Genomic DNA, 23,332 nt, shown 5'->3' with positions numbered 1-23,332 from the left:
CACACACACACACACACACACACACACACACACACACACACACACACACACACACACACACACACACACACACACTGGCTGCCACTGCATCAATTACTAGGGATAAAGAGATGAGCAATTCAGGCTCTGGCCCACTGTGGTTTTTCTCGGCACTATCTATGAGGATGCTGACATTTGTCAGTTCATTAAGATGGAAATTGCCTGATTTGTCTGTTGCAAAGTTATTAGCCTACATTAATTCATTTTTAGTAAGCATTTTTGTAGGATTCTTTTGAGGTTGTACACATAGTCTCTTCCCAATCACATTTTCTAGTTTTAGCATCATGCTTTGTTAGCTGATAAAAAGTGATTTGTTTGGGGCTGGGAAGGTGGCTCAATGGTAAAGCGCTTGCCTTGCATGCTTGAGGCCCTGGGTTCGATTCCTCAGTACCACATAAGCAAAAAGAAAAAAGTGGCACTGAGGCTCAAGTGGTAGAGCGCTAGCCTTGAGCTGAAGAGCTGAGGGACAGTGACCAGGCCCCAGAGTTCAGGCCCCATGACCAGACACCCCCCTCCCCCCCAAAAAAGTGATTTGTTTATAAGGGCTCCGCCTCCTTGATTTAGATACCTTCTACAAGGCCTTACCTCCCAACACTGTCACGTGGAAGAATTAAGGTTACACTGCATGACTTTCTGAGGGACTTGCTAATCATAGCAGATCTATATGTGAAATTTGAAAAGAAACCAAGACACTTGAAATATTGAATAGTAGTGCGCGCACGTGTGTGTGTGTGTGTGTGTGTGTGTGTGTGTGTGTGTGTGTGTGTGTGTGTGTGTGTGTGTGTGTGTGTTGAGGCTTGAACTCCAGGACTATTGTTTAGCTTTCAAGGCTTTGTGTACTTCCTTGGCTTTCTTGTTCACAGCTGGTATTCTACTACTTGAGCCATACCTCTAAGCTAGCATTTTGCTGGTTTATTGGAGACAGAATCTCACAGACTTTTTGGCTCAAGCTGTCTTTTAACCTTGATCCCCCCAGGACTCAGCCTCCTGAGTAGCTAGGATTATCGATGTGATCCACCAGCACCCAGGCTGAGTAGGATCTTAATAAATGTCTGTATTTCTTGGAAATAAAGGGTACAGGGGATACTCTTTTGAGATGCCAGGCCTTGCTCTGCTTTCTATGAAATACATACCCAGGCATTTTTCCTTGCTGCTGTCACTTTCCCACAACTACTCCAAGTCCCTTGGGAAGTATGTTAATAGATTCTACATCCCTAGCCAGTGCATTTCTCCACTCCTAGGCTGAAGTTTCAATGCTCTAGTGACAAGACCAAGTTAAAACTCCCCCTGGAATACATTGTGGCAAGGGAAATGAGTCTCAGAGGGCCCATGAGAGGCAGGACTCTAGAGCCAGTCTATTTCTTTGAGATAAGTGGCTAGATTAGAGTTTTGCGATCTGGAAAAGAAGGTTTGAAAAAAGCTGCTTTTGACTACTATCTGAGGCTGTTGGAAATACAAGTGATATACTAATGTGTCCTTGTGGACTATAACTGGTTAGATTACCCATAAAACCTCCCACCAAGATGAGCCTATCATTCCAAAACCTGAATGTAGTTATTGGTGAAATATGTTGGTTATAAATTTATACAAACTATTGACTGTTTTAAAAAGACAAAAACAAGGCCAGATTGGTGGCTCACATATATAATACTAACTGCTCAGGAGACTGAAATCTGAGGATCAAGGCTCAAAGCCAGGAAAGTCTGCAAGACTCTTAGCTCTAGTAAAAAAAAAGCTGGACTGGAGATGTTACTCAAGTGGTAGAGTACCAGCCATGAGGCAGAAAGTCAAGCAAGAGCATGAGGCATTGAGTTCAACATACACACACTCACTCACACACACACACACACCAACACACACACACACACACATACACACACACACACACACACACCCCAAAACAAAACAACCAGGCCAGGCATGGTGGCTCACACTTGTAAGCCTACCTACTCTGAGGCAGAGATAGGGAAGACTAGACTGAGAAAAAAGCTACTGAGACCACTGGCCATCTTAACAAATCACCTGAGTAGAGACTTGTGCCTATAATCCTAATTTTAGTAAAGGCAAAAGATTTATATGATCCGAAGAGAAACCAGAGTGTGAATCCTAACTTTAGGGAGGCATATGGAGTAGGACTATAGTTTGAGGCTGGCCCTGGACAAAAATGTGAGACCTTATGTGAAAAATAACTAAAATAAAAAAGAACTAGGAATGTGGCTTGAGTGGAAGCACTCTTCCTAGCAAGAGAGAACTCTGAGTTCAAAATCCATTGCTGCCCCAAATACCAAATTTGGTGCAAAAAAAAGGGCAGTTTCTACCCCCTTTTATTTGATAGTTGCCGTATAGGAAGGAAGCCTGGTGTTTTCAGATCACTGATTTTTTTTTTAAGACAACCCAGAATGCCAGAACTTTTGTGTGAAATTTTCTGACTTTTGAGAGCTTGCAATGAAAAAACATTTAGCATGCCAAGCTCTTCAGCACTTTTCAGGCTGAGTAGGACTTCAGCTCATCATGCAGCCTGCAACTAGTGATACTTGATGTCCCTTCAGCTCGCTGGTTTCTGTCAGATGAGCAGGAATTTCTTTAGAGAGGAGGCAGTGCTTGTACTGGGAATGGGAGGAAGGATGGAAAACTTAAGTCAAAAGGAGTGAGAAGTACTCTTGAGACCTGGAGGTAAGAATGACCTGACTCAAGAGTATCTTGAGAAATAATTAATCTGATTGGGCTGGGTTTAGAAGAGAAGGCTGGAATGTAGTCTCATTTCCTTGTGCCCTCATTTCTTAGGTCTTGTATTCTTAAGTCTTAGTGTTTAAGGACTGGGCCCCAGGGTGCATTAAAGAGACAAACAGACAGGTGGAGGATTGCACAGAGTTCAGTTTCCTGGGGGAACTTACTGATGGAATCATAGTCTTGGTTGGCAGCAACACAATTAGATCCCTGCTATTTGGGTCAGAAGGCGGGGTATACATGGGTTAGGACAAAAGTGGCTTCATCCTAGCTGGAATGGTCCTGGATTATCTTCATTAAGCTAATATCCAGGTATATCTCTGGAGCCAGTGTCCAATTGTAAAGCTCCACATACCACTCAAATGGTTTTGTCTGTTTCTATAGTTAGTCTGTTTTGAGTCATGTGGTTTAGGGTTTTCTTTTATCCCCTGGGACGGTGGTGGTAAAGAAGTGAACACTGCTTGATGGGTGTGGGTCAAAACTCCAATGGGAAAGGCAAGGAGGAGAAACTTTGGCACATCTGGGAGAATGTGTGGTATGATCGATGCTTCCCAAGGAGCTACGTCATGTGTCAGCTAGGCCTTTAATTTGAAACAGTTACTCCACAGTACGGTGGTAGGGTAGTAATTCACGTGAATTTCTCAATAGCTGGAGTTTCTGGCTCTGGGTTTTTCTAAATGGCAGTGTTGCAGTGCTCAACTCTGGGTTGGCTCCTTTGAAACCAACCCAGATAAACAAGTAGAGAGGACGTGGGTGGAAGTGGTGGAGGAGAGCTGGGTGATGAGTCAGGAGCCCCAGGTTGCTGCCCTGTGTCTGCCATCAGTTTCCTCAGAGGTGGACCCTGCCAAACATGGTGCAGAGTCCCTCCTTGGCATGTCCACCCACAGCCCTGAACTCACCCTGAACTCTCATAAATGTGGCAACATACATGTGTATAATGTATGTGTTAGCATGCCATAGAGTTCCTGTCACCAGATAATAGTATTATGCATAGTATCTTATTGTTTTTTTTTTTTTACCACATGTATATTTTGGTTGTGTATGAGAAAAGTGTTCATATATTGCTGCTATATTGTATGACCTCGAATATTAAAAAATGATAACTCCTTTGGGCCTCAGTAATTTAAATCACTGAGCTAGGTAATTTATAGGCCCCCATCCAACTGAAAAATCACTGATTCTTTCTTACATTGTAACTTAATACACAAGAAGCAGGATAGAATGTGGTTAAAGATATAGCTTCTGTGTCTAGCAGATTCAGTTTTCATCTTGACTTTACCCCTGTGCAACTGTGTGCTCTAGGAGAATATACTTTTACTAAAATAATTTTTAAATCTATACAATGGGAATAATAACATCTGCCTATGGGGCATGTGTGAAAGTGTTCATGTGTATATGTGTGTGTGTGTGCATGTGGGTACCTGTGTGCGTACGTGCATGTGTGGTGTGTATGTGTGTGTGTGTGTGTGTGTGGTGTGTGTGTGTGTGGGGTGTGTGGTGTGTGTGTGTGTGTGTGTGTGTGTGTGTGTGTGTGTGTGTGTGTGTGTGTGTGTGTGTGTGTGTGCCTGTGAGGCAGATACTAATGCTGTGGGGATTAAATAATTCTCATAAGATGTTTGGAAGAATGCCAGGCACCTAGAATTTGCTCAGTAAATGTTTATTATTATTACTTTTGTATTGTTTATAAAACATTGTAGTAAGTACTCATCTGAGTGCAAAAGAAGGAGTCACAATAGTTGAAACTGAGTTTCAAAAACTGTTATCATCAGTCTAACCAAGACTCACTCATGCTACCTAAGGTTTTTTTAAAAAAAATAGTTTATTGTAAGGATGTAGTACGCAATTTTAGGGGAGCCCTGGGGTACAGGAATGAATATGTAGGTAAGCACACAGGGTCTTTACTGGAGGGTTCAGTTAGGTCAGTGCTTGTGAAAACCAGACAAAGGTTGCAGGACTGAGCAGAGGAAGGAGCTGAGCTCAGATGAAGTCCCAGTGAAGGAAAGGCCCTGGCCAGCTCTAGGGGCACCTGAACCTAGAGAGGCCTTTCAGAGTTGATCTGAGTTGGAACAAGGGTCTGAGCCTTTATATTCTCATGTATTTAATTTATACATAACTGGACTTGTACAATCAAAATGCAACATGGTGAAAAAAAAGATCACTTGAATACTATAAATGGTCTCACTGTATATGCTCTATGGCACATTCCTGTGTACATTGTACATATTCGTATACAGCACAACATATCCTAAAACATGATCAGTTACAGATGTGTGCTGCCGCTGTCTTCATAGAAGACCAACAGGTAAGGATATAGTTCCCAGCCCATCACAGTGCCAATCCACAGCAGCCTGTCCCATGCGCACCCCTGTGGAAGGCCACCCTGCTCATCTCTCAGTGGTCCTATGGAATTTGTCTCTGTGTCTCTCATTCTGTGGACTCTTGCTCTTTAGAATACCTTCCTCCACTTGCTCATTTTGTACACGGCCACCAGCCCAGCACCTACATGGCTTTTAAGGGTCCAGGGCCCATCGTAACTGACCTCACTCCTGTGTCTTAGTTCAAGATGGGGAGGAGCAGGAGGGCTTCTCTCTGAACCTGATATCATTGTCTGTTCTCTCCATGGAGCTGTCAGTAGTTTCCTTATTGGTGTCTTCTCATCACTTCCTTCTTCTGTCTCCAACTTTGTCCTTAGTTTCCCTATCTTTCAGAAACAGTGATTCCTTTCTTTACTTTTACCCTCCCTCAAGCAGTTTGCTGGCCATCCTTCAGACAGTTCCACCCAATATGTCTGCGGGTTCCTTCCCTCCAGCCTCCCATCCTCATAGACATGAAATCTTGGGATGCTGTGCTCTGTTCTTGCTAGCCAGCCAGCTGTCCAGTTGTGTGGAGTCTGTTTCTTACATCCTTCTCCTCTTCAGAAAGCCCTGGCATGGTTCCTCTTGGCTTTGGTCTCTCCTTTCTAACCCATCTCATTAGCCAGACAGATGGATATTCCTGAAATGCACTCCTCATATCCCAATCTTCAATACTGTCTTCTGAGCAAAGTGCAACCATCTCCTCACCTTCAGAACTTCCTTGATCTGGTTGTAACTTGCCCTTCAAGTTGCTCTTTATGTTTTGATGGTTGTATTCCAAGCATCCAGAATGGGCCCCCAGTTAGGTTCCAGGCATCCATACCTCCATACTGTGTGTGGCTTCCTTCCTGAAGTCTGATCCTACCTCCTCAGTCCTGGGTTTATTTTTCTAAAGGCCTTCAGTGATTCACCTGGCCAGATATGGCTGCGTCTTTCCCCCTTCCAAACGTTACATTTGTTAGTTGTATTGCTCACTATTCCATGTGTGTCTTGTCTTTCCTACTCCATGGCTAAGCCAAAGGGTGGCTTAAGGTGACTCCAACCTCCCTTTGCCAAGCCGCCCCAACTATGTATGTAATCTAAGTAAAAATAGAATCTCACGATTCTCAACCAGCTTTAAGACAGTTTCCCTGGTATCTACTTTCAACAGATTGCCACTTCTAAGCCCTGCCCATGTAAAAGTTAAGAGTCTCCTGGTTTCTTCTAAATTGGGAGGTCATCAAGAACAGGATGAATGTCCAGTCATCTTTCAGTACTTTACAGAAAGTGGCTGTCAGTTTTAAAATTAGTCCAACTAAGGAGTGCTTGTTGGCCAAATGGATGGAAGAATGAACAAGACACAGCTTCCCTTGAATATCTCCCCTCTGCTTTTGTTTCAGTGTGGGGATACAGTGTACCTCTACCTCTCTCTGTCTGGCTACTTTATAATAGTTCTGAATATTCCAGCATTAAACCTTCATTTCTTATCTCAGGCTCTCAGTGGGAGGGACTGAAGTAGTGGACCCATGCATGCAACTATAGCCACATAGGGCATCAAGGATTCTGGCTTGGCATTCACAACTCACTGGAGTCTTGGGCAGTCACAGTCATTTGAGGGCTTGGGAGCTTCAGTTTCTTGCCTGAAATGTGGAAATGCTATCTGGGCTGTCCATCTCTCATAATTACACAGAATTCATTCATCTCTTCCCCAGTGTACTCGGAGCTTGAGAAAAGGACAAAGTGCTGTGACATGGGAAGTGAGAGTCCTCCCGCATAAGCACTTGGCCAATTGTGCCAGCAGGGGTGTGGGGCTGTGGAGAGGTCAGTGAGACCAGGAGCCCACACGCTGGCCCCACACCCCAGGCTCCTGACCTAGGATTGTACTTTGGGGCCCCAATGAGCTCTCATAAATAATGGATATAAATGGATTTTTAAAAGTGCCAGGCATTATGTAGTGGTAAGGTATTATTACGAACCGGTACAACCTGTGCCAAAGTAGCTATTTGAGAAGTCTGGCTTCACCCTGTGGCACTTCCTCTCTCCCCATGATGAGATGGCTAGGAGAAGGCTGTTCTGAAAAGATAGATCCATGGTCCAAGAAAATGACAAGCATGGCTTGCTAGGTGTTCTTTTTTTTCTGCATGAACCCTGGAAAGCCCTGCATATAAAATTGCTAGTGATTATTCCTCCATTTCCTCTGAATAGAGAGAGGTTGTGCATGATGAGTTCCCTAAGGCATTTCTGTTTCCAGTCCCACTTGGTGCCCCCTGCCTTTTTTACTGTGCTGGTAGGTAGGTCTTGAACTCAGAGTCTCCAGCTCTTGCGTGGCTTTTTCCCTCAAGGTCGGTGCTCTACCACTTGAGCCATGCCTCCTTCCACTTCTACCACTTGATCATCTGGGATAAACACCAGTGATTCTGGAGGAGAAGCAGTCATTTCCTCCCTCCAAAAGTTTGTGGCCCTAGGTGATTTGCAACAACTCTGAAATGCAGATGGGAAGTTTACTTGGGCACTGGACCTAAACTAGATACGTGGGCATTTCTTCCACTGGCTCTGGAGGAAGAAAACCAACCCCACTGCAGTGCTTCTCTGGCTCTATGGCCAGGCATGAGGTAGAAGGCACGATTAAGGCCTTTCATTCTCAGACTCAGAGAAGGAGGTTTTAAAAGAGAGGCTTTGACGGATAGGAGGCGCAGAATGTGGTGATATTCTCAGGGTCTGGGCCCCCCATAGGGTGGTGGCCTCTGACCTGCACCTGCACCTGCACAGTTATCTGTAGTCCAAGTGCAAGCTGCTTTTTTTTTTTTTCCTCCTGGAGCCTTCATACCTCTCCTGTGGCCAGTACGCTGGATGGTGGTATGGAAACACCTGGCCCAGAGTGTGGCCAGTTCCCGCAGGGCAAAAGGAAGTGCTTGAATGCTTCTCACTGGGAGCACATTGTTATTTTTTTCTTCCCTCTCTCATGAATCATGCTGCCTGGAATCTGCCTGGGGAATGTTCATCTGGCTAATGATCTTGTCCTCAGAACCAGGGAAGCAAGCCGTCACATTGACCAGGCAAAATGGCTGAGATTGGGAGGGGTGCGGGGTGGCTTTGGTCTGGGCTCAAGTTGTAGCTAAGCATGTGAGAGCCAGGACCTGGGGAGCTCCTTCACTGAGCCCCAGTTTCCACAGCCATAAGCTCCTCTGGGTCTGTGGTTGCTGTGAAAGGAGATGAGGTGTCTGAAACTACCTTGCACAGATGGGTTTTGGATGATTAAGCCTTGAGTCTGTGGATCCTTCACCTCACTTCTTTGGTTGTTGCCTTAACCTCACATTCTTCTGCTTTTCAGAAGGGACAGACAAGGTGGAAAGCAGTCTCTAATCTGTAGAAAAACATTTCTCTTTTGTGTTTACTTCTGGATAGAGCACGAAGGAGGGAGTGTCATTGGGCAAGTTATTTAATCTTTCTAAACTTTCAGCTTCACCTTGAAAATGGGAATGGTTATTGTCCTCATGGCTGGAGATTCAGAATAAACATGTATAGTTACTGGAAAAGACTATATTTAGTAATAGCTGAGTTAACGCCATAGCTCATACATGTCTGATCTTCCTAGGCTGTGGGCACAGGGGGTCGCAGGAGCATGGAGGGGCTGTGGCCTCAGCTAGGGAGTAGTGATGGGAAGTGGAAAGAACATCTCATAGGGCCAGCACTACAGGACTTTGTGTAACAACCCTGGAGGAAATGCTGGCTGGGATGATCACTGAGATCCCCAGATTTTCTTTCCTTTCCTTTTCTCTTTTCTTTTCTTTCTTCTTCTTCTTCTTCTTCTTTTTTTTTTTTTGGTTAGTCATGGGGCCTGAACTCTGGGCCTGAGCACTGTCCCTCAGCTCTTCAGCTCAAGGCGAGCACTCTGCCACTTGAGCTATAGCGCCACTTCCAGCCTTTTCTGCTTATGTGGTACTGAGGAATCAAACCCAGGGCCTCATGCATGCAAGGCAAGCATTCTACTATGAGCTACCTTCCCAGACCTCCCCAGATTTTCTGAAAGTAGGATTGGGCTAGATCACTTTGCTTCCTGTCAGGGACTGTTGAGGCCTTGTGAACTCCACTTATTTGTGGGGGCTGTGGGCATGAGCCTTATAATGATCATTGTTTTGAACAGGGCTCCCCGACCTGTCAAAGATAAGTTATGGTAGAAAAAAAAAAAAGATAAGTTATGGTGAAAGGAATGAATGATACCAGCATTTGTGCATCTGTTGTATTTATTGTTGATATTTTATGTATGTCTTCTTAGGGAGTACATTCAGTATACAGAAGGCTTGGTCATAAACCCGAATGCAAAATTCACTGCCATTTGTATCTATTCATATCCCTTCACATAAGCTGATTCCCAGCAACCTCCCTCATTCAGATGGGTGAACATAAGATAAGTTAGAAGGGAGGGAACCAGCAAGGCAGCAGAAGTTAGAACATGTTGTTATGTTCTTGCCAGAGCACACTGTGCTCACTAGAATGTTGGGGAGGAATGAGTGGAGGCCAAGGAAGAGGATATGGAAAGCCTAGGAAGCTGGTATTCATGACCATGAGATTGCTCTAGGTAGGAGTGGCTCCTTGGCTGGAGATTATTCCTACAGACCAGTGTGTGTGTGTGTGTGTGTGTGTGTGTGTGTGTGTGTGTGTGTGTGTGTGTGTGTGTGTGTGTGTGTGTGTGTGTGTGTGTGTGTGTGTGTGTGTGTGTGTGTGTGTGTGTGTGTGTGTGTGTGTGTGTGTACCTGTCCTGGGGCTTGAACTTAGGGCCTAGGCACTGTCCCTAAGCTTTTTGCTCAAGGAGAGCACTCTGCCAGTTGAGCCACAGCTTCACTTCCAGTTTTCTGGTGATTAATGTAAGAGTTTCATGGATTTTCCTGCCCTGGCTGGCTTTGAACCTCAGATCTCAGCCTCCTGAGTAGCTAGGATTACAGGTATGAGCCTAGCTTTTCCTACAGATTATTGAGCACATATGCTGATTTAGACAGAAATAGGTCACAGAGGTATGTGAGGCTGAGAAAGTGCCCCACTTAGTTGACATCCAGTAAGCTCTCCATGATAGGATGAAGCTCTCTCCAGCTTCTCCACTTTCTGTGGCATTTGAGGTCCACAGTTTGCTTCATAGTAGGACCACAAAAGCAATCCACTGACCAACTGACCTACAGCAGTAAAGTCATATGGCCAAAGTTTCACAAAGAGTTATTGCCTAATCAGGGAGTAGAAAGAACCCACTATACTATGCTGCCAAGGGATAAGCTATTAAACACAAAGCATTTTTCCTCTTTGGTAACAGAACCCAAGACATGAAATAGGAGTTTGGCAGAGAGCTCCATATTACATCCAAAGAAGAAGTAGATTTATATTAGGGTAGTAAGTGCTTTCTTTGAACCCAAGTATGAATGATAGAATTCTAGTTTGACTGTGGAAATTTGCTACAACATTGGGAGAGATGTCTCAAGGGATCTGTGAACTTTTCCTCTTTGGTAGATTTGTGTCAATATGACAGTGAGCATTTTAAAATGTGTACTAATTGGTAGGTAGTGGGCTCTTAGTAATAGGAAACATAAAGGAAGATCCCATTTAATTATATAAAGTTTTGACTGCTTACAGAACCCTTCCATTACCTAATTTGACTTTGCCTCAGTTCTCAGATAGGTTGCATTAATCCCCATTTACAGAAGGGGTTAATACCTTGTGGAAGGACAGAAATGATTTTTATTCATGTCTAAGTTTGAATATGAATTAGTCTGCTATAATTTGGATCTCAGATGTCCCCAGAGGCCCACATGTTAAAGGCTTGCTCCCCTAGCCTGTGGTACCATTGAGAGTTGGAAGCTTTAGGGGTGGGATCTAGTAGGATGAAGCCAAGTCATTGGAAGAATGCCCTTGAAAGAAATACTAGGATCCTGCCCCCTTTCTGTTTCTTTTTGTTTTGTGGTTGCCATGAGATCAACGATTTCCTCTGCTATATTCTCCAACCTTGATGCGCTACTTCAGTAGAGCCCCAATGCAGTGAGTCAAGTGACCATGGCCTGATGTCTGAACATCATGAACCAATATGAATTTTCCTCCTTTTAAATGTATTACTCTCATATATTTGTACCAGACCAGGACATGTGCATATTTTGACATTATCTACTACTATAAGGCTTATCAGTCCTTATTAAGCCACTAGACAATAAAGACTTTGTCTTTTTCCCCCCTGAATCCATTCCTCAAAGTTTTCTGGGCTCATCATTTGAGAGAGTGCTTATCTGGTTCCCTTTTGTTGTGTCTTGCTTTATTCTGTCTGTCCTGAGAGGCAGAGATGGTCTCTTGAACAGAATCATTTGAAGGTTTGCTAATTGATAATATTTGTTAAATGCTGACTGTACCCTAAATGGACTCTCTCAAATAACCACTAATAGTCCTCAGATACGTAACCTTCATTCTTGTTATGGGATGAATTGAAGTTCTCTTTGAAAAAAAATTGAGGTTTCATAAAGAGAAAACTATATACATTCATGCATGTACACACACACACACACACACACACACACACACACACACACACACACACACACACACACACACACACACACACACACACACACACACACACACACACACACACACACACACACACACACACACACACACACACACACACACGCAAAATCAGACCCTTCTTGTTTCTCTTCTCCTTTCCAAAAACCAATTGGCAAGAATTTGCACAGTTGCCAGGGTGAAGTCATGGATCATAACTCACATGGCTTTCCGAAACATAAAGCACTCAGCCTGCTGTAGTGACTTTCCATCCTGTGGCAAGCCTCTGGGAGCAGCAGTTTCAATGTGCATAAAATATTTGGACTTCACTGTGGCCTTGGATATTCTTCCATGTGGCATTCTCATTAGAAGGTCAAGGAAATTCATCCTGTATCCTATTACTGTCAGTTGAATGCACACATGGCCAGAGGCAACTTCTCAATGAAGATTAGCAGCTCTTTTGTGAGTTAATGGGGTCAAGATGGAGACAGCTTTGGGACAGTGAGCACACCAGGCTCTGGATTTGAATCCAGTTTGGCCAGGTCTAAAGTAAAATTTGCTGGGAAGGCTTCCTGGAGTTATATGCTGAAGGTTTATAGATAGTTTACATTGAGCAGCTAAAGAACTCACCATAAGTGATTTTGAATATATTTTTCCAGAGCTTAGGCTCTTTGCATTATTTTATGCTGCATCTCTAACCACATTTTTAAAAATCTGTCTAACCTTAGGGAGTATTTGAGGATGTCACCTCTTACGAGATTCAACTCTACTATGCCCATCTGATCTTCCCAGGGTTTGCTGATATTGAATATTAAAAAAAAAAAAACCAACCTGACAACTCCATTCATGTTATAAGAGTAATGACTATTATGTAGGAAACTTAGAAAATACAGTCAAACATATTCAGTACAGAAGTTGGTGACTTATGTTCCATAAGCCAAATTTGACCCATCCCTGATTTTTTAAATAAAATTCTTTTTTTTGTGTGATATTAGGGTTTGAACTCAAGGCCTGCAGGTGTTCTATTACTTGAGCCACACTCCAGCCCAAATAAAGTTTGACTGGCACAGCTGCATGCATTCATTTCTGTGCTGACTACACTTGTCCTGAATAGTTGTTTGAGAGATCATATGACTGAAAATATTTACTCTCTGGCTGCTCATGGAAAAAAAAATAGCTAAGCCTTAGGATAGCACACAAGTGCTGTCTGTAATCCCAAGTTACCCACTACCCAAAAGAAAGAATGGCTAACATTCTGATAGGCATCTTCAGTCTTCCCTCTGTGTGTTGGAAGTTACATCTGGGGAGAGGAAACCATAGTTTTATGTTGTAACCTACTTTTGTTATTTAACAGCATGCTACGAGCATTTCCAGACTATTCTTATGTAACACACATTTTAAACAACATAGAAGTTTATCACATAGATATGCCAGGATTATTTAACCAACCCTCTGTTGCTGTATATTTTTGTTGCATACAAATTTTCACTTATATAACCAAATGCTGTGATAAATTCCTCTCACGCACGCTTTTGTGTCTGTCTCTGACTCCATGGGAAACAACTTCATCCTAGTTTTTTCATGTAGGTATTCCTTGTTTCCCACCACATTTGGAGTTATTTGAGGGCAGGGATCTTATATCCATATTTTCATCTCAATTTTTTTCTGTTGTCTCACACAGATGCAGTAAATAGTCATGAAATGCTTGAGGAAGCTGTGCTTTCTTTGCTACTCACTTTTTAAATGGCATTTTTTTTCTCCAGAACTAGAGTTTGAACTCAGGGCTTCAAGCTTACTTGGCTGGTACTCTACCTCCTAAGCCACAACTCTAGCCCTTATTTTTGCTGTTTTGGAGATAGAATTTTTGTGTGTGTGCTTAAACTGTCTTCAAACCTTGATTCTTTAGAGCTCAACCTCCTGAGTAGCTAAGATTACAGGCATGAGCTACCAGCTCCTGACTATATACTCTGTAATTCTTCAGTTTTCAAGGTGGTGAAATGTATACTGCATTAGTTCCTAATGGCTGTGGTTGCAAGTTACCACAAACATGCTGACTTAAAACAACATACATTTCTTTTCTCCCAGTTCTGAAAGCCAGGAGTCTGAAACCAATTTTACTAGGCCCAAATTGAGCTATTGGCAGAGCTATATTGTCTCCAGAGTCTCCAGGGGAGAGTCTGTTCCTTGTCAGTCCGGGGATCTGATGGCTGCTGGCATTTCTTGGCTTGTAGCCACATGACTACAATCTCTGCCTCCATAGTCATAATACATTTTCTTCCTCTGTGCCATTCCTCCTTCTTCTATCCTGTAAGGGCATTTGTTGCTGCATGCAGAGTCCACGTTCAGAATCATCTCATTATCTCAAATCTTGAATCATATCTTTAGAGCTCTTTTTTGCCTTCTAAATTAACAATTGAAGATTCCAAGAGCTAGATATGTATTGGTGGATATAATTCAACCTCCCATGTACATTATTTCATGTATTCTTTTTATTTATTTATATTTTAGGTATTATACTGAGGTTTGAACTTGGCCTCCAGCTTTTGCCCTACTACTGAGCCATGTTTCCAGTCTTTTTTGTGCTGGTTGCTTTTGAGATAGGATCCCATTTCCTGCAAGGGTTTATACCTGGATCTCAATCTCTCAATCTCTCTCTCTCTCTCTTCTCTGTCTCTCTCTGTCTCTCTTTCTGTCTCTGTCTCTCTGTCTCTGTCTCTCTCTGTTTCTCTGTCTGTCTCTGTCTCTCTGTCTCTCTGTATCTCCCTCTCTGTCTCTGTCTCTGTCTCTGTCTCTGTCTCTGTCTCTGTCTCTGTCTCTCTCTCTCTCTCTCTCTCTTGCTCTCTGTCTCTCTCTGTGTCTCCTTGGGCCCTATCCCTGAGCTTTTGTGCTCAAGGCTAGTGCTCTACCACTTGAGCCATAACTCTTCTTTCGGCTTTTTGGTGGTTAATTGGAGATAAGAGTGTCACGCTCCTGGACTTCTTTGTCTCTGCTGGGTAATCCTCAGACCTTAGCCTCCTGAGTAGCTAGAATTACACAGGCACCCACCCTTGATCTTCCTATTGTATGCTTCCTGTTGTAGCTGGGATAACATATGCTTGTTACCACACCCAGCTGTGGGTTAAGGGGTCTTGAGAACTTGTCTACCTGGGCCTGACCTCACACTGTTTTCCTTCCATTCTCAGTCTCCCAGGTATCTAGGAGGCTACAGGCATGATCCATTTGTACCTGGCCTTTCACTTACTTGTTTGAAAATATTTGTGAGAGAAAAAGAAAGAAAATATTTGTGAGGCTGGGCGCAATACTTTACATTTTATAGTCCCAGCTACAAGGTGGAGGCAGGAGGATTGCTTGAGCCTAGGAGTCCAGGGTCAGTTTGGGTAACTTGGGGTGAGGAACCAAACTGACACTGGTGCTCAGCGAATTGCCTTTCATTCCAGCAGGGCAGAAAGGACTTGTATATGGAAGACCAAGGGTAAAGTGCTGAGTTCTGATCATGCTGCCAGAAGACCTAGGCTCTGATACCACCATGGGGTGGGGCTCTTGTTTTTTCTCATTCGTGACTAACAGCTTGAACCAATCATTGTCTCTGGACTACTAGTTGCCTGGCATGTTACTCGCATGACTCTATTCTGATGCAGGCAAGGACCCTGCAGAATAAGAAGGGCTAGCTGCCTTTCACAAATAGAACAGATTAGAGAAAACAGTGACTTGTCTGCCCAAGTCTTCACAGTAGACACTTGGCAGAGATAATAGTCAGCTTTGTGACCCTGGCTTTGGAGTCCAGGCACTGCTGGATGTGTCCACTGGGCCACACGGTGTCTCCTAGGGTGGGGGCTGGAAACCCCTCCCACCCTTCAGGAGTCTAGGTGTTGGTCTGGGCAATGAGGGTCTCCATTATCCTGCTGGGGATTTTTTTGTGAGTGTGAGGGGTCTTAGATCCTGTTCTGCTGGAATTGGAGAGGATGTATGCAAGCCTCAGTGCCATTCCTGGGCTATATTTCACATTTGTGGAAATGAGAAATGTCTATAGAAAGCCAGGATAATAAACGATAAGGGATAAGGCTGTCTAGCAGAAGTCTGTGCAATGATAGAACTGCCTTTGGTTGGTGGCCACAAGCCATTAAAGTGACTTTGAACAGTTGAAATGTAGCACTTACAACAAAGAAATGGATTTTTCATTCTAATTCAGTCTACATAGCCATGTGAAAACAGTACAATGGTAAAATATATATATGTATATATATATGTGTGTGTGTGTGTATATATATATATATATATATATATATTTGAAGCCTTCTATGCATTATCATTTACTAGTTTAACAATACAAGGTAGAGGGTCCCCCCTTTTTGTATTGTGTGTGATAATAGTGATTGAACTTAGAGCCTCATGCTTGCTAGGCAAGCCCTCTACTACTTGAGTCCACACTAAGCCTTTTGCTTTTAGTTTGTTTTTCATGCCTTTTACTTTGAACATATGCATAGAATACAGGCATAGAGTAGCTGGGATTAGAGGCATGCACCACCACACTTGACCCTTAAGTTATATTATTATTATTTCCATTTGTTTTGCAGGGGAAACTGAGTTCTGGGAAATGAGGAGAACTGTCCAAGCTCTCCCAGATAAATATGTGGCAGGGTCAGGATTTGAACCACTCAGGCAGGTGAACCGGCAGCCTGCCTATACCTTAAAGCTGAGGTTTCCTTCTATCACAGAAGGCCTGAGGTCAAGGTCAGAATACATTGGGATGTGTACATGATGGTCAGGGCCCAGGCCCTGTGCTGATAGTGTTGAGGTGACAGATTGAGCATGTGGAGACAGGAGCTGGAAGTGGGAGTGATCTCTGAATAGGAAGGTGTTAGCATCTCTAGGGGTACACCCTGGTATGGGGTGGGGTCAGGCTGGTCCTGTCTCCCCCATACTTGGAGAAAGGGGAAAAGCTGAGGAGCACTGCCAGCCCAGCTGCAGGATTATCCACAGGGGAGGAAATGATTGATTTTGCTTTTCAGAATGAACACAAATTAGGGTGGGGAGGAGGTCTCTCCAGTCCAAGCAGTGCCAGAAAAATCACTGCACTTCAAAGATAGGGTTCAAGGATTAGACTCCTGATGTGGCCTGGAATGCTGCATTTATAAGTGCTCCTGTGGTTACACTCTGGCTTCTTTCTTAATCCAAGAGGGCCATCTGCAGGCTGGGGACAGAGACCCCTGGGGCATCTTGGTTTACCCAACTGGTCAGACCTGTTAAACCAGGCTACAGGCTTGGCTGCAGGTTTCTGGCTTTGTGTCCTCCCCACCCCCACCTCTGTCCTTTTCTACTATGGAAAGTTTCAATCATGGCCCAAGTAAAGGAAATCATAGAACTACCCCCTTTTTCATATCCATCCCTACAATGAAAACTTCATCTGCTTTTTAAATAAATCCTGTGAATCTCTCTTAATCCCAGACCCCCAATGTGAGCTTTTCAGTCCTCTCTCCCACTAAAGAAAGTATCATGACTTGTTACAGATTGTGTACATATATCGAAATGCCACATTGTACCCCTTAAGTATGTACAACTACTATGTGTCAGTTCAAAAGCATACTGATTTTAAAAAGAAAGTCTCAATCAGAAGATATTCCTACACATGTGCAAAATGATAATAAATGATTATAAAGAACTGAAGTGTATAGCGAGAGAACTCTATAGAAATGTGTATCTTCATGATCTTTTTAGCAGTACTGGGGTCTGAACTCAGGGCTTTGTGCTTGCTAGACAGGCACTCTACCATCGAGTCACACTCCTGACCTGGTGTGATGATCCCAGATATGCAGAGACACATAGGTAAGAGGATTCTGTTCAGCTGCTTGGCTGAGCAGAAATATGAGACCCTGTCTGAAAGTTAACTAAAAGCAAAAAGCGGGCCAATATTGTGTAACTCAAGTGAGAGAGCAAACTGTTACTAATAAGGAAAACTTCACAGGGAAGAGGGGATTTATAAGAACTCTGCACTTTCTGATTAATATTTTAGTAAACATGAAATGGTGCCATAAGTAATCTACTGGTTTAAAAAGCACAAATTCTAGTTACATTGGCTACAAAGACTCTCAGTTCCTTCTTGTGAGGCCATGGTTATAAGGGGCAGCCCTGCCATAGGTGCCAATGTGGCACAGTGGCCTTAAGTGAGACTGTTGCCTGGCAAGCCAGAAAGAGAATGACAGGTAATGGGTTCACAGGTATAGATTTTTGGAGCTTTGATTGCCAGACGAATTTGACTTTGGTTCTATAAGCAATGGTGTGCTGTGGAGAATGGTATCGGGAGAGTGACACAGAGAACTCTGGGCTTCAGTAGACTTGGGATGCAGTACTGTGACCTCTGCTCTGGGCCTCTTTCCCCAGCAGGTGCAGTGAGGAGGCTTTACTGAGGCATCAGCGAGGTTACCCTCAGCACTGCGGCTCTGAGATCAAAGCCTGTTCCTACTTTCAAACCTCTTTTCCCTTCCCCATTCCTGTTCATTTTTTCTGTCACTCTTTGCTGTGCTGTGGCTAGATCTATCCCCTGGAGGGAATGCCTGCTGCCTTGGGAACACTTTTTTTCTTTTTAATTTATTTTTCTCTCTTTGAAATCTTCAAGGAGAAGAGCCAAATCTGTGCCCGCTTCTAAGCAGCCACTTGGAAGGAAGTTTGAAGTCAGGAGACCTGTCATGACATCCCTCAGGGTTACAGAGTAGGGTTCCTGCCAGGGCCTCTGCTTGCTAGACAGACTCTGAACTGTCCAGACTGCTGGCAGATTCCATGCTCGGCCCTGCCTGGAAGCCTCCAGCTGGTTCTATGCATTGGGGGAAGGTTTCTCTGCTCTTTCCAAAATGTCTCCTGTCATCACAGTGTGATTTATGAGCATTTCCTTCAAAATATGAGAAAACTGGCTCCTGAAGATGCCCTGTATTAGAGGAGGCTGAGCATTTCAAAGAAGCAATATCTCCCTAGATCCCCATCTTCTTAGGCAAAAGGGGCAAGAGGTGAATACAGATGAAAAACACAGGCCACGGAGGTCTGTAGGATCTATGACAGCATCGAGAGCAATATTGTCACTAAGGGATGCGACTTTCCTAGCTCTGCTTTGAGCTTCTTTCTCACAGAGGGTGGGTACCTAGCAGCATACTGTTGCTGGGAATACTATACAGCTTACTTCGAAGAAGGATCTACAGAGCATGGTGCTGGATCCGGAACAGATACGCACTCTTGAAATGCTGGCAAATGTGGAGACTCTTGTAACCATGGATTTAAACAGTGTTAGTATGGCAGGGTGTGATCTTGTGGGAATGCTGGTACTTCCATTGCATTCTGGCAGTGGGCCACCTACTACATGTTATCTGTGTAGCTCTAGTCAGAGAACAGAATGTGACCTTGGGCAAGTCCCACATCTTGGTTGACTTAAAGCTTTTATTTCTTCATCTGCAAACCAGATGATACTATTCATAAGAATGTAAGGGTCTGATATGTGTGGTGGGTAGTGTGTGGGTGGTGTCTGGTGTATGTGGTATGCACTTTGTATATTCTGTGGGGTGGTGTGTGTAAGGTGGATCTCTCTTTCTTTCTCTGTCTCTGTCTCTGTCTCTCTCTGTTTTTCCAGTCCTGCACCTGGGCACTATCCATGAATATATATATATATATATATATATATATATATATATATATACACATATATATTCATATATACACATATATATATATACACATATATATACATATATATTCTATTTTTTTTGAGTAGTTTTTTTCTGAGTAGTTCATTGGAGATAAGAGTCCCACTCACTTTCCTGTCCAAGCTGCTTTGAAGCCCTGTCCTCAGGTCTCAGCCTCCTGAGTAGCTAGTATTATAGGCATGATCCACTGGGGTGCCTGGCTAGCTGGATCTCTCACTTAGTACACTTGAGCAAAGGCACTTGATAAGGGTTTATAATTAGTGCTGCACAGATATTGATGTTCAAGCATCCTATTTTGTGCTGACACAAGCCTCTCCCTATCACACCCTCCCCACCCCAGAGCTTTCCTTTGAGGAGCTAGGTAGCCACATCTGAAAATGAAATATCTGAAAGAGTGAAAACCACCACTTCCACACTGGCAGGGCAGTCTAAGGTAGCTGTGGGTCCTGAGAGAGTTCAGAAGAGGGTTGCTAGCCAGTGGCCCAGGCCTTGCTGGTGAAGTAGCTTCTGCCAGGGCTCCGAAGAAAAAGCTTGCAACCTCTTTGCTCTCTATCCTCCAGATGAACTTAGTGGGAAAAAATCTCTTTTCCTAATGCATTTTAACTTGATATCCAAAAGGTTTCAGTCTAGGTTTATATAGCTACAAAGAATATGTTTCTGCCATCTTTTAAGTATTGACATTTTAGAATAACATTATACTACTCTCAAAAATGTATCAAATGGAACCTCAGTTACACAGCCATTTCTTATCTGTTCTTGTTGAAGTGTCACAAAAGTGTAAAAGAATGTACAGATCTTAAGTGTGCAACTCAATTTTGATCAATGGTACTAAACCACCCACCCAGATGGAGGTATGGGACATTTCCAGAATGCCAGAAGGCAACTTTGTTTCCCTTCTCAGTTAATACTCTGTCAAAGGTGACTACCACTCTCATCTTTGTCATTATAAACTATCTTTTCATGATCTCATTTGTTTTGGCTGCTTTCCATTAGGTCTATGCATTTCAAGTATGTTGCTTTAAATAGCAGTAGTAGCTCACTCCTCTTCCTTGTGATATAGTATTCTACTAAATGATTATCTCACATTAAAAAAGTCTCTTTTACTGGCAGTGGATACTTAAGGTTGTTTCTACTATTTTGCTGGAAAGCTAGTTCTGTTGCATGTGATTCTTTTGGTAGAATTCCATTGGTAGAATTGCCAGGTTGTAGGATAAATACTGTAATAGATGGTATTCTCTGTAATCCATCAACAATTACCCCAAAAGAGTGAAAAAAATTACATTGTTTCTTTATCTTCTTGAATTCGTTCATGGAATTTTCTCTTGATCCATTTTTATGCTTGAGACTTGTTGGTTATGTTACTTCTTTATTTCTTCCCAAAACATAAATGTAAATTGAATAGATACTTCAAATTTACCCTTGACCATACAAATCTAATGATCTTTCTTTTGGATTGGTTTATAATTTTAGTCATCATGAATCTACAGTTCGTCAGGATGACATCAACATTTTACACATCTGATTAACTCTGAAATACGAAAGGCAGCATTGTGGAGGAAATGCATGATGGAGCAGTCAGGGCCAGGTTAAAATGCAGATTCTGATTCAAAAGGTCTGGGTTGGGGCTTGAGATCCTGTTTGTCTGTTGTTTTTTCCCTAGCTTTATTGACATTTGGACATTGATAGACAGGTGATTGCACATAGTCAGTGTATACATATTGATGTTCAAGTCCTGTGGTAATGGTTGTGGTGATCCTGCTGGCTCGTGGACCTGTGGCCTCATTTGTTTTGGCTGCTTTCCATTAAACATTAGGTCTATGCATTTCAAGCATACACACTTTGCACAAAAGGGGTTTATGATGCCTTGATAAAAGGAAGATTTACTGATGCTGACTTTTTTTGAATTGTCCTTTTTTTGTAAAAAAATATTCTTATTATTATTAAGGTGTTGTACAGAGGGGTTACCATTTCATATTTCAAGTAATATACACATTTCTCTTTTGGACAATGTCACCCCTTCCTTCATTTTCCCCCAGTTTCCCCCTCTTGTCCCTGCCTACAAGTTGCATAGTTCATTTTGTTCGGAATGTGGACTAAATATCATGAGTGCATTTGTTCACCCTTCAAATTGTCTCTCTCTTTTTTGGACACCCAGATGTTTTAACCACCACACTATAGTCAGATTGTAAACAAGGGAAATATTGGTCTTGCTCCTGCAAAAAGACAAGGCCTCTGTGAAGAGGGAGATGGGAAAGGTGAGCTAGGGGTGGCTCTGTCTAGACCTAGGCGAGATCTCAGAGCAGTTTTTATTTTTTATTTTTTGTCCGTTGTGGAGCTTGAACTCTGGGCCTGGGCCCTGTCCCTCAGCTCTTCAGCTCAAAGTGAGCACTCTACCGCTTGAGCCACAGCACTACTTCCTCAGAGCAGTTTTTAAGAGAGAGTAAGAGTAGACCCTGAGGATCCTAGGTGGATTCCCTCTCTCTTCCCTGGACTGCAGGCTCCTCAGGGAAGTCTTTGTGCACCTCCATTTGCAGACTCTCTCTCTAAAGGATGTTAAAAGGATGCTGGCCACCTTTTTAGACAACACCTTTTGGCCAGGTAAGATGGATGTTCCACGGACTGGTTTGAATGGTTTGGAGACGATGTGGAGAGAAACTCCTCAGCAATAATATTTGGGGCTCTGTGGTGATGACTTTGAAATCCATGGTGAGGATCTGGACTTTATCCTCAGGCCACGGGGGGCCCTGGATTCTGAGCAGGTTGCCAGTATGAGCCGAGTATTTGAGACGGATGTTTTGAGAGCTTGTGGGGTGGCTGAGGAGGAGTCCCTCCCTACCTGGGGGCACGGCAGCAGTGACACCATGAGGGCTTGATGATGAGATTGGCTGTGATTTTTAAATTCTTGACTCTCAGCTTCTCAGTTTTTATGCTGGCTGCCCAGACCTGGTTTGATCACTCAGTATTTTCTGAAGTGTGGACTCCATTCTTCTAGTGGCTCTTCAAATGTTTATACATGGAGCTCAAGGTGATTTAAAGCAGAATGCAGGCCTGGCCTCAAATAATGGCTCCCAGAGGGAGCCATATCCTCTTGGCAACCCTCTTGGTTCTGACAGTCCTGGAGAATGTCTTCCTTTAGCACCTCTCACTATGCCACTTCCCTTTTGTTGACAGACAACAAACCACTCAGGTTGAGGGCCTTTGGCAAGCAATAGTCCAGATAGGATTTTGCATAATTTTTGTTTTTGTTGAACTCATTTCCTGTGTCCTGGGCTGCAAGGTCATGACATAAACCTAGTCTTTCTCAGCAAGTTCATTCCAGTAAGAATAAATGAGCTAATCTACTAGATCTTAAGGAAGAACTTCATAGCCATCCACCACCACCCAGCCCCAAACTGTACATGTGGATATTTCAGAAATATGGACATGACATGTATGAAGTCAGTTTGGAGCAGTGGCTTAGGCTGAGTGGCAAAAACGGCGTCTCTATCATATCTTTGTGCCTGTGGGCTGCCAAGTAATGTTCAAGCTCAGACCAGCCCTGGGTGGTAGTGGGGGGAGTGGAGGGGTGCTGCTTAGGTTGCTGGGTCTGGGCTGGCATTGCTGGGACAGTTGGGTGGGTCCCGCTGCTGTCCCCACCAGTGGCCTAACGTTGGCCTCCTTGCCTCCTGCAGAGATCCGCACACAGCTGGTGGAGCAGTTCAAATGCCTGGAGCAGCAGTCCGAGTCTCGGCTGCAGCTGCTTCAAGACCTCCAGGAGTTCTTCCGCAGGAAAGCTGAGATCGAACTGGAATATTCCCGCAGCCTGGAGAAGCTGGCTGAGCGTTTCTCCTCCAAGATCCGCAGCTCCCGAGAGCACCAGTTCAAGTGAGAAGCTGGACATGGGTCCAGGAGGTGGGAGGCTGTCGGGCGGGCAGGCAGGCAGGCAGGCAGCCAGACAGACAATGGGTGACAAGGTACGAAGGAAGCCAGACTTTGTGAGGCAGAGGGCATGCATGCAGTGAGGCCCTGGCTCCG

The 23,332-nt window shown here is 43.7% G+C and overlaps 1 protein-coding gene across 6 annotated transcripts in view; it reads left to right on the top strand.

Moving 5' to 3' along the window:
• Nucleotides 1–23,332, top strand: part of LOC138840888 (SLIT-ROBO Rho GTPase-activating protein 3) — a 188,608-nt gene that overhangs the window by 77,639 nt on the left and 87,637 nt on the right. For 5 of the 6 annotated variants that reach the window (XM_070041282.1, XM_070041281.1, XM_070041280.1 and 2 more), the window contains exon 2: nt 22,990–23,182. The exons of the other annotated variant lie outside the window; for it this stretch is intronic. In XM_070041282.1, the coding sequence (XP_069897383.1) occupies nt 22,990–23,182 (193 nt within the window). The remainder of the gene's footprint in view (nt 1–22,989; nt 23,183–23,332) is intronic. 6 annotated transcript variants of the gene reach the window in all.

This window comes from Dipodomys merriami, unplaced genomic scaffold (assembly GCF_024711535.1).
Source record: "Dipodomys merriami isolate MVZ:Mamm:240054 unplaced genomic scaffold, mDipMer1.0.p SCAF_305, whole genome shotgun sequence".
Lineage (NCBI taxonomy): Eukaryota > Metazoa > Chordata > Mammalia > Rodentia > Heteromyidae > Dipodomys > Dipodomys merriami.
Note: the sequence above shows the minus strand (reverse complement) of the source record. Positions and strands in the feature narration are given on the sequence as shown.